The sequence below is a fragment of the Scyliorhinus torazame genome, chromosome 7 (assembly GCF_047496885.1).
Source record: "Scyliorhinus torazame isolate Kashiwa2021f chromosome 7, sScyTor2.1, whole genome shotgun sequence".
Taxonomy (NCBI): domain Eukaryota; kingdom Metazoa; phylum Chordata; class Chondrichthyes; order Carcharhiniformes; family Scyliorhinidae; genus Scyliorhinus; species Scyliorhinus torazame.
Window position 1 is genome coordinate 221,859,470 of NC_092713.1, and position 16,275 is coordinate 221,875,744.

The window sequence follows — 16,275 nt, forward strand, 5'->3', positions numbered from 1 at the left end:
TTTGCGAATTCCAGCGTGTCCTCAGGCGACTCAAAATAAAAGTGCTGTTCCTCGTGCGTGACCCAAAGACGGGTTGGATACAACATTCCGGACTTCCCCTTTTTCTTAAAAAGGATCGACCTAATCTGGTTGAAGCCTGCTCTTCTCCTGGCCACCTCCACACTCAGGTCTTGGTAAGCCCGCAGGATACTGTTGTCCCACTTACAGCTCAGTGTCTGCTTGGCCCATTGTAGAATACGCTCCTTATCCAAGTACCTGTGGAATCTCACCATCATTGCCCTTGGGGGGGGTCTCCCATTCGCGGTTTCCTCGCGAGTGCTCTGTGAGCCCTGTCAACCTCCAAGGGCCAGGAAAATGCCCCATCTCCCAGCAGCTTCTCAAACATCTCTGCGATGTATGCCCCAGTGTCCGCTCCTTTGGACCCCTCTGGGAGCCCAATGATTCTCAAGTGCTGCCGGCAGGACCTTATCTCTGGTCCTCCACCTTCTCCAGGAGCTTCTTCTGCTGGTCCCTCAGCATCCCCACCTCCAACTCCACCGCAGTTTGATGTTCCTCCTGCTCAGCCAGTGCCTTCTCTACCTTCTGGATCGCACGATCTTGGCTTTCCAATCTAAGCTCCAGCCACTCAATAGACTCTTTTAATCGGGTCCAAGCATCCCCGTTTCTGCTTAGCAAAGCCTTCCTGAATAACTTGCATCAGCTGCTCTGTTGACCGCTGGGTCGACAAACCAGAGGTCCGGTCCTCGCCATGCTGTCTCCTGTTACAGCTCCAGCCCAAGCCTTCTCTGTCTTTCTGTTTCTGCCTTAATGAGCACTTCTAGTCCTTCTCTCCCTGCACCTATATGGGAATTCAGTACACAATTGCCTCTGTCATCAGTTTTACAATTCAAGTCCGGTAGAAAATCAGGGGAAAAGGTCCAAAAGTCCGACCCGAGCAGAAGCCACCAAATGTGCGACTTACTCCTTTATAGCCGCCACCGGAAGTCCCCCAAGTTATAGCATTTATACATTTTCCAGCTCCCTAATCACAGTCCACAATCTCTCTTCCAGCTCTGCTCATCACGTCTGTCCCAAGCCTTCTGCCTTCATGAACGCCTCAGCAGCCTGCGCTGTCTCGAAGTAAAAGCCTTTGGCATCATACATTACCCTCAGGTTCACCAGGTATACCATACCAAATCGCACCCCCTTTTTGTACAGTGCTGCCTTCACTCGCCCGAACGCCGCTCGTCTTTTTGCCAACTCCACCGTCAAGCCCTGGTAGATCCGAACTCCAGCACCATCCCACTGCACCTCGCGCTTCTGCTTCGCCCAGCTTAACACTTTCTCCTTCATGCAGTACTTATGGAAGCAGATAATTACTGCTCTTGGTGGCTCATTCACTTTGGGCTTCAGCTTTAATGACCGATGAGCTCGGTCCAGCTCGCACCGGGAGGGGTTCTCCCCCTCCCCCATCAGCTCCGCCAACTTCTTAACAAAGTACTCTGTTGGCCTTGGGCCCTCGGTCCCTTCGTGCAAGCCCGCAATTCTCAGATTGTGCCACCTCGAGCGGTTCTCCAAGTCCTCAAGCTTTGCTCGTAGTCCTCTGTTGACCTCCACCACCCTCCGCAGCTCGTCCCCATCGAGGTGAACTGGTCGCTGTGCTGCGACACGGCCTCCTCCACCTTCTCGCCATGCTCTCTCACCTCGGCCGATGTCTTTGCCACAGCTACCCTCACCGGGGCGATTGCCTCCTCCACCAATGACTTCAATGTGACGGCCATCTCCTTCCTCAAAGCCTCCATGTGCCTCGCAAAGTGCTTTTCCAGCTCCATCGCCATCATCTCGGTCATCTTCACCACCGTAAGTAGTGCAGCCCCACCATGCGGTCCGGCATCTGCCATCTTGTCAGCACTTTTGCTGGTCCGCTCATTCAACGGCGATCCCGCGCTTCCTCCCTTCTTCGACGCTGCTTTTCGCATCCTTTAACGACTTATTATTTTTCCTTTTTATTTCCGCCCTTCATCAATCTTTCTTTTTTTATTATAGAAAAACAAAAATTTCTTCCTTCAAAAAAAGAAGAAAAAAAAAACTTTCACCAAGTTTCTTTAAAACTTTTTTTTCTTTTTTGTATTCCTCCAGAATTTCCCTGGGACCGGACTTCAGCCTTCCAACATTCTAAGCGGGAGCCAACCGATGTGGGACATCTCACCTACATTGCGCCCTGGCTTCGGGCCTGCCGCCTCGACCTCCGTTTGGCTCCGCCGCCGCTGCTCCGACCTCCGCCCACGCTGGGCGTTACGCCTCAGCACCAGCCGCCCAACACCCGCGTGGGGTTCCTCGCCGGTTTTCAAACCGGCCTCGCTTGATGCCCGGGACGGCCCCAAAGGCTGACAATAATCCGGGGGGGGGGGGGGGGGGGGGGGAGAATCGGGGAAACCCCCGAAAGCAAATAGTGGCCACCAGTGGGAGCTCCACTCGATGTGGCCGACCCGTTGCAAATGCCACCGGAAGTCCATTGGTATATAGAGTTGTGTGGTGATTTGGATAGAGTAAAATAATAGGTAGTGACAGAGTATTTAACAGTAAAAGTGCTCCAGTGGATAGTCAAATCATGGAAAATGGTAAAGAGCTAAAATTAATAGCGCATTATCTCAATGCATGAAGCACTCTCAACAAGACAGACAAAGAGAGGGACTTCCGGGTGCGGCGATGACCAGCTAAGTCGCACGTTTCGCAGCTCCCGGTGGAACGGACTTTTGGGCTCTTAATAGGAGCCCCAGCGGCAATTTTAACAGCTAAAAACACTGTGCGGTAAACCAGAAGGGAATCCCCCCGGACACGGATGGAAAAAGGAGAGGAAAGCGGCCGGATTGCGGAGGATCCTCTAGAGCAGCGGCAAGGAAGGCAAGCTCAAAGCAAGCTGGCGTCGGAAGGTGGCCGTTTGGTATGGGGCCTGGACCAACAAGAGTTCCTGTGGCGCTGTGTGGAAGAACTGAAAAAGGAGATGAAGAAGGAGCTGCTAGCCCCGATATTACAGGCGATTGAAGGGCTAAAGGAGGAGCAAAAGACCCAGGAGCAGGAGCTTCAGGTCGTGAAGGCAAAGGCCGCTGAAAATGAAGACAAAATACAGGGCCTGGTGGTGAAGACAGAGATGCACGAGGCACAACACAAAAGGTGTGTGGAAAGGCTGGAGGTGCTGGAGAATAATTCGAGGAGGAAGAATTTAAGGATTCTAGGTCTACCCGAAGGCGCAGAAGGGGCGGACGTCGGGGCATATGTGAGCACGATGCTGCACTCGTTAATGGGATCGGAGGCCCCGACGGGCCCTTTGGAGGTGGAGGGAGCTTATCGAGTTATGGCGCGAAGACCGAGGGCTGGAGAAATACCTCGAGCCATAGTGGTGAGGTTTCTCCGCTATAATGACAGAGAGATGGTCCTCAGATGGGTGAAGAAAACGCGGAGCAGTAGGTGGGAGAACGCGGTGATCCGCGTATACCAAGATTGGAGTGCGGAGGTGGCAAGAAGGAGGGCACGTTTTAATCGGGCTAAGGCGGTGCTTCACAAAAGGTCAAATTCGGAATGTTGCAGCCGGCAAGATTGTGGGTCACACACCAAGGGAAGCACCACTACTTTGAGATGGCAGAAGAGGCGTGGACATTTATTGTGGACGAGAAGCTGGAATAGGCGGGCAAGAAAAAGAACGTTTGGGACAAAGTGATGGGGTGATTATGTGGGGCATGGGGGGGGGGAAAAGGGGGAGGGGATGATTTTTCAAGTTGTTAATCTTGCGACCCTGTAACTTTTCTCTCTTCCCCATGTTGTGGGGGGGGGGGGGGGGGAAAGGGAGGATGAGGAACTGTGGGCGCCGGTCATTAGGGGTGGGGCCAAGTGGGAAACGCGGGCTTTGTTCCCGCGCTATGGTAATTATGGCGGGAACAGGGAAGCAGGAAGGAGGGGGCCTCGCACAGTGGGGGCCGAGGTCACGGGGGGAAGCCGAGGTCAGCCAGAGTTTGCTGACTTCTGGGAGCAACATGGGGGGTGCAACTACGCTAGAAAGGGATCTAGCGGAGGGGGGGGGGTTAACTGGGTTGCTGCTGCTGGGGAAAAGGGGGAGCTGGTACGGGGTGGGGTGGTCGAGGTGGGAGGGCGCCGTCGGGGGGATATACGGGTACGTGGGAACCGGGTGAGGAGCTGGATTAAAAAAGGGGATGGCTAGTCGACAAGGGGGGGGGGGGGGGGGTAAAGAGCCCCCCAACCCGGCTGATCACGTGGAACGTGAGAGGGCTGAACGGGCCGATTAAAAGGGCACGGGTACTCACATACCTAAAGAAATTAAAGGCAGATGTGGTTATGTTGCAGGAGACGTATTTGAAACTGACAGACCAGGTCAGACTACGCAAAGGATGGGTGGGGCAGGTGTTTCATTCGGGTTTAGATGCAAAGAACAGGGGGAGGCTATTTTAGTGGGGAAACGGGTACTGTTTGAGGCAAAGACCATAGTGGCGGATAGTGGGGGCAGATACATGATGGTGAGTGGCAGATTGCAAGGGGAGGGGGTGGTTCTAGTGAACGTATATGCCCCGAACTGGGATGATGCAAATTTTATGAGGCGTATGTTGGGACATATCCCGGACCTGGAGGCGGGAAAGTTGGTAATGGGGGGAGACTTTCATACGGTGCTGGACCCAGGGCTGGACAGATCGAGGTCCAGGACCGGGAGGAGGCCGGCTGCAGCTAGGGTGCTCAAGGACTTCATGGAGCAGATGGGAGTAGACCCCTGGAGATTTAGTAGGCCTAGGAGTAAGGAGTTCTCGTTTTTCTCCTATGTCCACAAAGTATACTCACGGATAGACTTTTTTGTTTTGGGAAGGGCATTGATCCCGAAGGTGACAGGGACGGAGTATACGGCCATAGCTATCTCGGACCACGCTCCACATTGGGTGGACCTGGAGGTAGGAGAGGAAAAAGAACAGCACCCACTCTGGAGAATGGATATGGGATTATTGGCGGATGAGGGGGTATGTTTAAGGGTGAGAGGGTGTATTGAAAGGTACTTGGAGCTTAATGACAATGGGGAGGTTCAGGTGGGAGTGGTCTGGGAGGCGTTGAAGGCAGTGGTTAGAGGGGAACTGATATCCATCAGGGCACATAAGGAAAGCAGGAGGGTAGGGAAAGGGAGCGGTTGCTGAAAGAACTTTTGAGGGTGGGCAGGCAATATGCGGAGGCACTGGAGGAGGGACTGTACAGGGAAAGACAAAGGCTACACGTAGAATTTGACCTGTTGACCACGGGTAATGCAGAGGCACAATAGAGGAGGGCACAGGGTGTACAGTACGAATATGGAGAGAAGGCGAGCCGGTTGCTGGCCCACCAACTGAGGAAGAGGGGAGCAGCGAGGGAGATAGGGGGGGTGAGAGATGAGGAGGGAGAGATGGAGCGGGGAGAGTGAATGGGGTGTGCAAGGCATTCTATGAAAGGTTATACAAAGCTCAGCCCCAGGAAGGGAAGGAGAGAATGATGTGCTTTCTGGATCAGCTGGAATTCCCTAAGGTGGAGGAGCAGGAGAGGGCGGGACTGGGAGCAGATTGAGATGGAGGAGGTAGTGAAAGGGATTGGGAGCATGCAGGCGGGGAAGGCCCCGGGACCAGACGGATTCCCAGTGGAATTTTATAGGAAGTATATGGACTTGCTGGCCCCACTTTTGACGAGAACCTTTCATGAGGCTAGGGAAAGGGGGCAGCTGCCCCCGACTATGTCAGAGGCAACGATATCGCTCCTTTTAAAGAAGGAAAAAGACCCGCTGCAATGCGGGTCCTACAGGCCCATTTCCCTTTTAAACGTAGATGCTAAGATTCTGGCCAAGGTGATGGCGACGAGGATAGCGGACTGTGCCCCGGGGGCGGTCCACGAGGACCAAACCGGGTTCGTGAAGGGGAGACAGCTGAACACGAACATACGGAGGTTGCTAGGGGTAATGATGATGCCCCCGCCAGAGGGGGAGGCGGAGATAGTGGTGGCGATGGATGCCGAGAAAGCATTCGACAGAGTGGAGTGGGATTATCTGTGGGAGGTGCTGAGGAGATTTGGCTTTGGAGATGGGTATATCGGATGGGTACAGGTGCTGTATAGGGCCCCGGTGGCGAGTGTGGTCACGAATAGACAGAGGTCTGATTATTTCCGTCTTCACAGAGGGACGAGGCAGGGGTGCCCCCTGTCTCCGCTACTGTTTGCATTGGCGATTGAGTCCCTGGCCATAGCACTGAGGGGTTCCAGGAAGTGGAGGGGAGTGCTTAGGGGAGGAGAAGAACACCGGGTATCTTTGTATGCAGATGATTTGTTGTTGTATGTTGCGGACCCGGTGGAGGGGATGCCAGAGATAATGCGGATACTTAGGGAGTTTGGGGATTTATCGGGGTACAAATTGAACATGGGGAAAAGTGAGTTGTTTGTGGTGCATCCGGGGGAGCAGAGCAGGGGAATAGATGATTTACCGCTGAGGAAGGTAACAAGAGATTTCCGGTACTTAGGGATTCAGATAGCCAGGAATTGGGGAACCTTACACCAGCTTAATTTAACACGATTGGTGGAACAGATGGAGGAGGATTTCAAGAGATGGGACATGGTGTCCCTGTCACTGGCAGGTAGGGTGCAGGCGGTTAAAACGGTGGTCCTAGCGAGATTCCTCTTTGTGTTTCAGTGCCTCCCGGTGATGGTCACGAAGGCTTTTTTTAAGAGAATTGAGAAAGGTGTTATGAGTTTTGTGTGGGCCGGGAAGACCCCGAGAGTGAGGAGGGGGTTCCTGCAGCGTAGTAGGGATAGGAGGGGGCTGGCACTACCGAGCCTAAGCGATTATTACTGGGCCGCCAATATCTCAATGGTGTGTAAGTGGATGGGAGAAGGGGAGGGAGCGGCGTGGAAGAGATTGGAGATGGCGCCCTGCAAGGGGACCAGCCTACAAGCAATGGTGACGGCACCGTATTTCACCGAAGAAATACACCACAAGCCCAGTGGTGGTGGCAACACTAAAAATTTGGGGGCAGTGGAGATGGCATAGGGGAAAGACGGGCGCCTCGGTGCAGTCCCCGATAAGAAATAACCATAGGTTTGTTCCGGGGAGAATGAATGGGGGATTTGGAGCATGGCAAAGAGCTGGGGTAGTACAACTGTGAGATCTGTTCCTAGATGGGACGTTTGCGAGTCTGGGAGCGCTGACGGAAAAATATGGGTTGCCCCAAGGGAATGCATTTCGGTATATGCAACTGAGGGCTTTTGCGAGGCAACAGGTGAGGGAATTCCCGCAGCTTCCGATGCAGGAGGTGCAGGATAGAGTGATCTCAGAGACATGGGTGGGGGATGGTAGGGTGTCGGATATATACAGGGAAATGAGGGGCGAGGGGGAGATCACGATAGATGAGCTGAAAGGGAAATGGGAAGAAGAGCTGGGGGAAGAGATCGAAGAGGGGCTGTGGGCTGATGCCCTACGTAGGGTAAACTCGTCGTCCTCATGTGCCAGGCTAAGCTTGATACAATTCAAGGTTCTACACAGGGCGCATATGACTGGAGAACGGCTCAGTAAATTTTTCGGGGTAGAGGATAGGTGTGGGAGATGCTCGAGAAGCCCAGCGAATCACACCCACATGTTCTGGTCATGTCCGGCACTGCAGGGGTTCTGGGTGGGGGTGGCGAAGGTGCTTTCGAAGGTGGTGGGGGTCCGGGTCGAGCCAAGCTGGGGGTTAGCTATATTCGGGGTTGCAGAAGAGCCGGGAGTGCAGGAGGACAGAGAGGCTGATGTTTTGGCCTTTGCGTCCCTAGTAGCCGGCGCAGGATATTGCTTATGTGGAAGGAAGCCAAACCCCCGGGCGTGGAGACCTGGATAAATGACATGGTAGGGTTTATAAAGCTAGAACGGATTAAGTTCGTATTAAGGGGTTCGGCTCAAGGGTTCACCAGGCGGTGGCAACCGTTCGTTAACTACCTCACAGAACGATAGAGGGAATGGAAAGAAAGAAGGCTACAGCAGCAACCCAGGGGGGTGGGGGGGGGGGGGGGGGGGGGGGGGGGGGGAAGGACCCGGGCGGGCTCTCAGGGATGTCACTGTATATGTATAGGTATTTGTATTAGGTAATGTATATTGGACTGTTGGATTGTACTTTTGGAGAGTAACTATTTTTGATAAGGCAGTTGCCATTTAGTTTTTTGTTTATATATTATTTATTTATTTGTTTAAAACTGGCCACTGTTATTTATATTGCTACATTGTTGTTAAAAAGAAAAACTTTGTACTGTTATGTTTGGCCAAAACATTTTGAATAAAATATATATTTTTTAAAAAACAAGACAGACAAAGTAATGGACCAATTAGAGATAAGATGGGTTTGATCTAATAGGGGATGCTGAAATGTATTTGCAGGGTGACCAAAGCTGTGATTCAATATCCCATACTGCTTGATGTATTAAAAAAAAAATTGAAAAGGCGTAGCAATAATCATAAATAGTGGTAAAGTGGCAATACTGCGGAAGGATCTTGGCTCAGAAGATCACAAATGATCATAGAATTATTGCATGATTAGTGCTGGGGACACCTTTCTTTCAAATCTAAATCAATGATTTTGATGCAGGGACCAACAATATAAAGCTAGCTGTGTAAGTAAAATGTGAAGACAACACAAGAAATCTGTAAGGGGATTATAGACAGATTAAGTGAGTGGGCCATAAGATAGTAGGCTGTGTATTGGCAGTCATTCACTGTCGTTGGAAGAATAGAAAAAAAAATGTTTTAAACGGTAAGAAAATGTTATTCAGGGGACTTAGGAGTCCTTATGCACAAAACACAAATTTAAAAAAAAATTTAATTAAGGAGCAATTTAGCATGGCCAATCCACCTACCTTGCACATCTTTGGGTTTTGGGGGTAAGACCCAAGCAGACGCGGGGAGAATGTGCAAACTCCACACAGACAGTGACCCGGGGCCAGGATAGAACCCAGGTCCTCGGCGCTGTGAGGCAGCAGTGCTAACCTCTGCGCCACCATGCGGCCCGTTCAAACACAATTAGCATGCAGGTACTGCAAATATTAGGAAGCCAAATGGTGTGTTGGCCTTTATTGCAAGGGGGTTGAGGTACAAAATTAAGGAAATCCTGCTGAATTGTACTGGGCTTTGGTGAGGCCACATACAAGTGTAGTATATGGTTTTGATTTCTGTACCTAAGGAAGGATATACTGGCCATATGACATGATGCAACAAAGATTCATAATGATGATTCCTGATGAGAAGATTGTCCATGAGAACAGATTGAGCAGAATGATCATGTACTCTCAGAATGTGAGGTGATCCCATTGAAACACGAGTCTTTTCGAGGGCTTGACAGGATACAAGAGTTGGGACTGTTGTCCTTGGTTGGAGTCTAGAACTCGGAGGGATGTTAAGATTAAAGGGGTTGACTATTTAGGATTGATGGGCCGAATGTCCTCCTTCTGTACTGGAGGAATTCTATGATTCTATGGAGGAAATTTCCAGGGTTGTGAATTTTTGGAATTCTCTACCCCAGACTTGACTGGTTAGTCATTGAATATATTTTTGAAAGGGAATCAAGGGATATGGGAATTGGGAGAAAAACTGGAGGTCAAAGATCAGTCCAGACCCTTCTGAATTGCAAAGCAGGTTCAAGGGGTTATATGGTCTACTTCTGCTTTTATTTCTTATCTTGTGCATCTTATTAGTCAGGAAATAAAAAATACTAATTTTTATTTCTTTAAAACAGTGCCTTGCGGTCTTTTACATCCACCCAATTGGACAGATCAGGCCTTGGTTTAATGCCTTATCTAGCACCTACAAGAGTGGAACACTCCTTCAGTTCTACATTATCAGCTTTGACATTTGTGTTCAAGGGTTATGGAGACAAGGTGGTTGGGTGGATTCTGATACAGTCATGGTTTCAATGAATGGCGGGGCAGGCTTGAGCGGCTAATTGGCCTACACTTGTTCTCAAATTTGTCTCAATTGTGATTTCAGTTGGTAGAGGCTCACCTCTGAGCCACAAGGTTCCAGATTCAAGTCCCACACAGGGTTTAAAAAAAAAAAAAATCAAGTTTGACATTGTGATGTAGAACTGAGGGAGCGTTACACGTGCTGCCTTTTGGATTAAACCAAGGCCCATCTATCAGCTTGGGAATGCAAAAGATCGCATGGCACTGCTTAAAGAAGAGCAGGGGAGTATTCACAGTTGCTTTGGCCAATTTTTATCTTTCAATCATTAACATTTTTTTTTAAGAATACCCAATTCATTTTTCCAAGGGGCAATTTAGCCTGCCCAATCCACCTACCCTGCACATATTTTGGGTTGTGGGGGCAAAACCCACGCAAACACGGGGAGAATGTGCAAATTCCACACGGACAGTGACCCAGAACCGGGATTGAACCTGCGACCTCGGCGCCGTGAGGCTGCAGTTCTACCCACTGCGCCACCGTGCTGCCCTATCTTTCAAACATTATCAGATTGCCGCTTGATGGAGTTTGCTGCACGCAAAGTCTACTACATTTCCTGTGTTAAAACAATTACTACATTCAGAAGTACATCATTGTTTTAAAAATATTTTGAGATCTCCAGTTGTCATGAAAAGCCCCATGTGTTTGCTGAATAGGTAGAGGGAAATCACCATGGTTCCCATTCCTGCTTCCTATCTGGCAATCTGAATTCAAAGTATGCTTGTATGTAATCATGGACAAGAACAGAATTAGTAACAGCTGACATAATCCTTCTCTCACTTGAATAGCTTGTTGAAACTCACTGCCTAGGTTCACACAAAAAGCACGCACAAACTCTAGTACTCCAGGAAGAAGATCAATGTCCTCAGGGAGAAGAAATGAGGAGAAAATTAGAAGAAAAATAAAATGAGATCTATACTTTTTAGATGCATACTTTACATGTATTATACAGCACTGAACTGAAGTGTGGCGACAAATCAAAATGTCTAAAACAATCATAATTTTATGTTGGGTGAACGTTTATCTCCTCAATGGTTTCAACAAAGTCAGCTTCAAAATGGTTGTTCAGCCAACCAAAAGGAGCTTCTATTTTTCTATTTATTATACAGTTTAACGACGAGAACTTTTATCAATGCAAGTCAAATATAGCATGCAAACTTACAAAATGAAAGATAGTTTAAAAATACTACAGCATCAAAACTGAATCGCCTTGGTATAAAGATCATTACTCACCTTTAGAACAATGTAGTCATCATTTTCTGAAAAGGTACACTCCACATCCCAAGGGTAGGTAGCCTATTCAACTGGGGGGGAAAAAAAATAAAAAAAAAATTACAGGGCTGTGCCTCCGCTACTACTGCGTGAAGTTCACCAACACTCCTGGCAGAGAACAGAGTTAGGAACAAAGTCCTTTGACAGCAGCTTTAAATCTACAGTAGCCTTTGGCTCAAAAGGGGCTGGGTTGGGATTTTGGGGTTGCATCAGGTTATACATCATGAAGATCCCATGCTTGGACTAAGCACTTAGTTGAGATCTTAATGTGGGGAGAAGATTCAAGGAATGACTTTGCGAAAAGTTTCCTTCTACTGGGGAAAGGCAGGTAGAGATAGCTTAGGCTGAGATTTCCACGGAGTTGTGCTGAAGTCCCTCATGTCGCAATTCCAAGACATAAATGAACATCCAGGCTATCACTAGAAAAGGACCAAATCTAAAGATGAGAGGTAAATAGTTAATAGCCTAGACAGATTGCAAGTGTTAAATGTTGAAAGGTATTACAGCAATATTCTGTCGTTGACAATTTAAGTTTCTTGGAAGAAGAGTCTTCGAAAATAAGTTTTAGCCCATTTATTATTGACAAAGAAAAGCTAAAGTGGATTTACATGATGGTCATCGCAGCTTAGGCTTTGATGTACAACTATTTGAAAGACAAAATGGTGAGCCAAAGATAGCTCCGAAATGTCAAAATAGTGCAGCGGCATTCTTATGGCCCTTCATCAACATTTTGGGCAGGATGGAGGGTGCAGGAGAGTGAGGAGGCGTTGATGAGATGGTGGAGAAAGAAACAAACTTGGAGGCTTTCCTGGTCAAGTTTGATTGCCACCGACAGAACATTATGAAAGAACAATCCCTAATTTAACTGTAATCGCGATTTCTTTTTAAAACTCAAAGTTTGAGTTTAACTATTTATGCTCTCACGCTGCATGACGTGGTAAGAGCGCATTATCAACATCATGTGTAACGTCATGAAACTGTAATAAGCAAGTTGGCTTCTTGTGATTTCAATCCTCGTGTACAAAACAAGACATTTGAGTTAAGTTGCTTTCTTCAGAGAGCTCTCGAGGCAGGCCTAGCTACATGCTCTGTAAAGCAAAATGGTTGTATGACACGGAGCCAGTTCGGTATTAACCAATTTGACTCTCGATAAACTGCTCAGTCTGTCCAGCATTTTATCCAAATGCAGTAACAAAAATGAGGGTGCATTGTGCTCCAAGAAAGAAGGATGGTAAGCTGCAAAGATGCCCCCCTTCCCCATTACAGAATTATTTTAATTATATTTCAGATGTTCAGCAATCACCATTTTTTCAAAAAATCTCCAATTATAAAGCTTTAAGAGGATTATGAGAAATAATAATGATCTACGATGGGTGGGTTTTTCCCCAAAGACATCAGATTATCCATAGCTAACTGGTTAGGGATAGCTTTCAGGCGATTCTCCTTTCCGTAATAAGAAATTTGCTTTGCTATGGAGCCAGAAGCTGAAGTTCCAAGTAGAAGACACGCCCAGAATGCCAGAGATTCAGAACAGCATGGTGCTAAGCATTACTTTACGAATCACAAAAATGGAACACAGAAAGAACATGGATTGTAATTTCTCTACTGAGGTAAAGTAAAACAATAGAGTGCCAAGTTATTGGCAAGGGAAGGATTCCAAAGTAGGAAAAGTCTTCACCATCTGAGAGAATGCCTCAGTTAAATTCCAGGATTTTGTTTTGAGTGAACGTTGATAAACCTCTGGCGAAGGCGAAATGTGTACATTATCCAGAACCTGACAAATCCTACAGGTGTTAAATATTTGAAAATAAAAGTAGTTTCTGTAGCAATCCATGATGCCTTGTGGAAGAATGCATCTCAGGAGGTTGATGGTTGCACATCAGCGCGCATTTTGAATAATGGCAAATGTAGTAACACAATTTATGAAGGAACCTCTCCTGGCTTAAGGCATCACAAATAGGTTTGAGCACCTGTACTTGTGGAAAATAGGTGAGAAAAGTTGTGGAATTTATTGTTGCTTAATAATCTGTAGAGGTTTGCCTTTGGCCCCAAGTGCGTTAAAGCATCTCGTCAATTGCTGAGAGCAGGAGTTGTGTCATATCCTTTCCACTTTAGTGTCCAATTTAACATTATTATTATTGCCCTTTGAAAAGGGCAGAAAGAAACCTTTCGTTTTCCAGAAATTGTTATTAGTGAACCTGCCCCAGTCTGAAATGGATCAAGTCAGGAGATGTGATAGATTCAGGGCCCTGACATCACTAGACATGAAAAGCAATGAAACCAACTGTGACTTTTTTCTTCTTGTGAAGATTGTAGACGTGATGTATTTTACAGCTCACTGAAAACTGAAGCGTTCAAAATATTTATTTTTGCTCAATTTTCTGTACAGAATTGCCTTTGGCCCTAAAGCCAGAGTGTGGCTTTAATAACTTACCTGCTGTGTCCAGGCTTCGTGACTTACTTCTGTTTGATTTACAGAATATTTCAGTTGGTTAACAGTGCCAAACTTGGAATGTCCATGAGTCTTGAGAGCGCGCACCAGCACAAGACAACACCTTCAGCATTAGAATAGACCAACATACAGGTAAAACAAATTCCAAACTCATAGTGAAAGATAAGGCGTCCTATAACCAGCCTTCTGCAGTGACATGGGATAGCATCAGATGCATTGCCTTACGGCAACTCTCTATGGTCAATTCTTACAATGTTTTCTGCACTGATTTAAAGCAGTACAGGCTCTTTTTAGTGACTGCATGAACAGTACAAGTGTATTATACATTAATACATTTGTCATCCTACAATCCAAGTCTGGAACTGGCACACTGAGAAAATTCAGCTCGAATAATATTGGGATTAGTTTAGCTAATGACCTAGGAGTAGCATTTTTCACAGAAACTGGCAGATCCAAAATGAAGTTCCCGTTCCTCGGTTGAATGCCATTTTTCTCCTCTCCGAAGATATGTTAAAGGAGAAGATGTGTTGAATGAGAAGATCTCGGATGTAGTCAAACTGAATGATAGAACTTCTTTGATACCTTCTGTATTTTGGATGAATAATGCTGTAAACTCTTTGGTTTACCCTACTATAAAAATACAAGAGTTCACACATTGTGTGGTCAAGAAAGTATTTGATGCCGCATATATACTGCTTGGTGATGAGAGAAGAACTTTCTGTAGCTGACTCAATTTTAAATGCAGCTAAACAAGATACTTTACTAATGAAAGAAAATTCAGTATAGGCAAGAAATGTGGGTTATCAGCAGTAAAAACAAACTGTTGATTGAGAAGATTCCTTATGCGATGCAACAAACATAATGCAACGGGTGTCAATGGTGGGAGGAAAATAACTGAAGATGGATGCCTGGAGGTGCCCCTGTATTTTGCAAGGATCACAGTTACATTAAAATCTAAAGGGACAAATGTCCCTCTTATTTTCCCAGTTGGATAGGCCACCTATGTGTAACGTATGTGGAGTAGTCAATGAAGATCATACAAAAAAAAGTGAGTTTCATCTTTCAATTATGTTAGAAAAACTGTTTTTATTAACACGTCCAAAACAAATCCTTTTTCAAATATCCAACTTTCATGTAAAGAAAGGTGGGTTAATTTTGCATGTGGATAGAATGAATATGTGGTGTGCTGTATTTAAATTGCAGCATTTCACCATTTTTTGTATAGAAAGTGGTAATGGGTAGATATGGAACAGGTAATTAGAGCTTTACCCACCCTTCTATAGGATGGATAGAAATTAATTTGAGGGGACGTGGATAGATATCCATTTTTTGTTAAGATTGAAACATATTTCTTGTAATAACAAAATTTCAAAAGAATTGGTTTCAATTATTACAGGACTAACACTGTATACACAGTGCTATTTAGAATTCTCCTTATTACCTGGATGCTAGTTTGTTCTTCTCTTTTCTGGATCTTGGTCTGGCAGTTAATGGCAGTTCACTTACAGGTGTCAGATCACTAATCACCTTGTTTAGTTTTCTAAGTTCATTTCCAATCTGTAGTAGTTTTCTTGGATTTGGCGTCAAGTCTTCCACATCTGTTCTGCGAGACTTCTTCACTAAATATTTTCCTATTTTGACAAGAATACATACCATTAGTTTATTCACATTCACCATAATTCTATGAAACAAATAACATTTTGTGATTCTGTGTACGAGGAGCATGACATGAAGCTTGAAAGGAACAGGACTTTGGACCCATGGCTCTCAAAACTCTCCACCACTGGGATGCCTTATTTCACTTGTGAGTGCAAACATTTGAACAAGGAACAGGAGTAAGTCATTAGGCCCCTCGAGCCTGCTTCGCCATTTAATAAGACTACAGCTGATCCGATAGCAACCTCAAATAATCATCCTGCCTACTCCCATCACCCACCCTGCTTACCAAGGATCTATCTACCTCTGCCTTAAAAATATTCAAAGACTCTGCTTCCACCACCAATTCCAAAGACTGACAGCCTTCTGGGTGAAAACACTTCACCTCATCTAGGTGTTGAGAGAAAGACAGAGGGAGAGACCGAGAACGAGAGAGGCCGAGACCAAGACCAAGAGAGACCTTCCGAGGCATCTTGAAAGAGAGGGGGCAGGGCTCTAGCTCAATATTTAGGATCACCGGGGCAGGATTCTAGCTCAATATTTAGGATCACCGACATGGTATCAAAAAAGGACCTCCAAATATACCTGTGGGTGCAGGTTGCACGGGAGTGGGGGGGGCTTCGCAGGTACAACATTTCTAGTTTGGTGGTGAGAGTGAAAGCTGATCTGGCAAGGTGGGATGGTCTCCCTCAGTCACTGACAGGTCGGTAACAGGCGATTAAAATGAACTTGTTGCCGCGATTTCGATTTATTTTCCAATGCCTGCCGATTTTCCTGCCAAAGGCATTTTTCAGAGAGATTGAAAGAATGGTTACCTCGTTCATATGGGGGGGGGGGGGGGGGCGAGGAGAGAGAGAGAGAGAGAGAGAGAGAGAGAGAGAGAGAGAGAGAGAGGTTTGGGTCTTCCGAACCTGATGTATTATTACTGGGT

At 46.8% G+C, this 16,275-nt stretch overlaps 1 protein-coding gene across 5 annotated transcripts in view; it reads right to left on the minus strand.

Annotated features, from left to right (window-relative positions):
• crebrf (creb3 regulatory factor) overlaps positions 1-16,275 on the minus strand; it is a 92,667-nt gene that overhangs the window by 27,355 nt on the left and 49,037 nt on the right. For 4 of the 5 annotated variants that reach the window (XM_072512089.1, XM_072512087.1, XM_072512088.1 and 1 more), the window contains exon 6: positions 15,130-15,319. In XM_072512089.1, the coding sequence (XP_072368190.1) occupies positions 15,130-15,319 (190 nt within the window). Of the gene's footprint in view, positions 1-11,197; positions 11,269-15,129; positions 15,320-16,275 lie in introns of all 5 variants that reach the window. The other variant, XR_011948315.1, reaches the window with a different exon arrangement.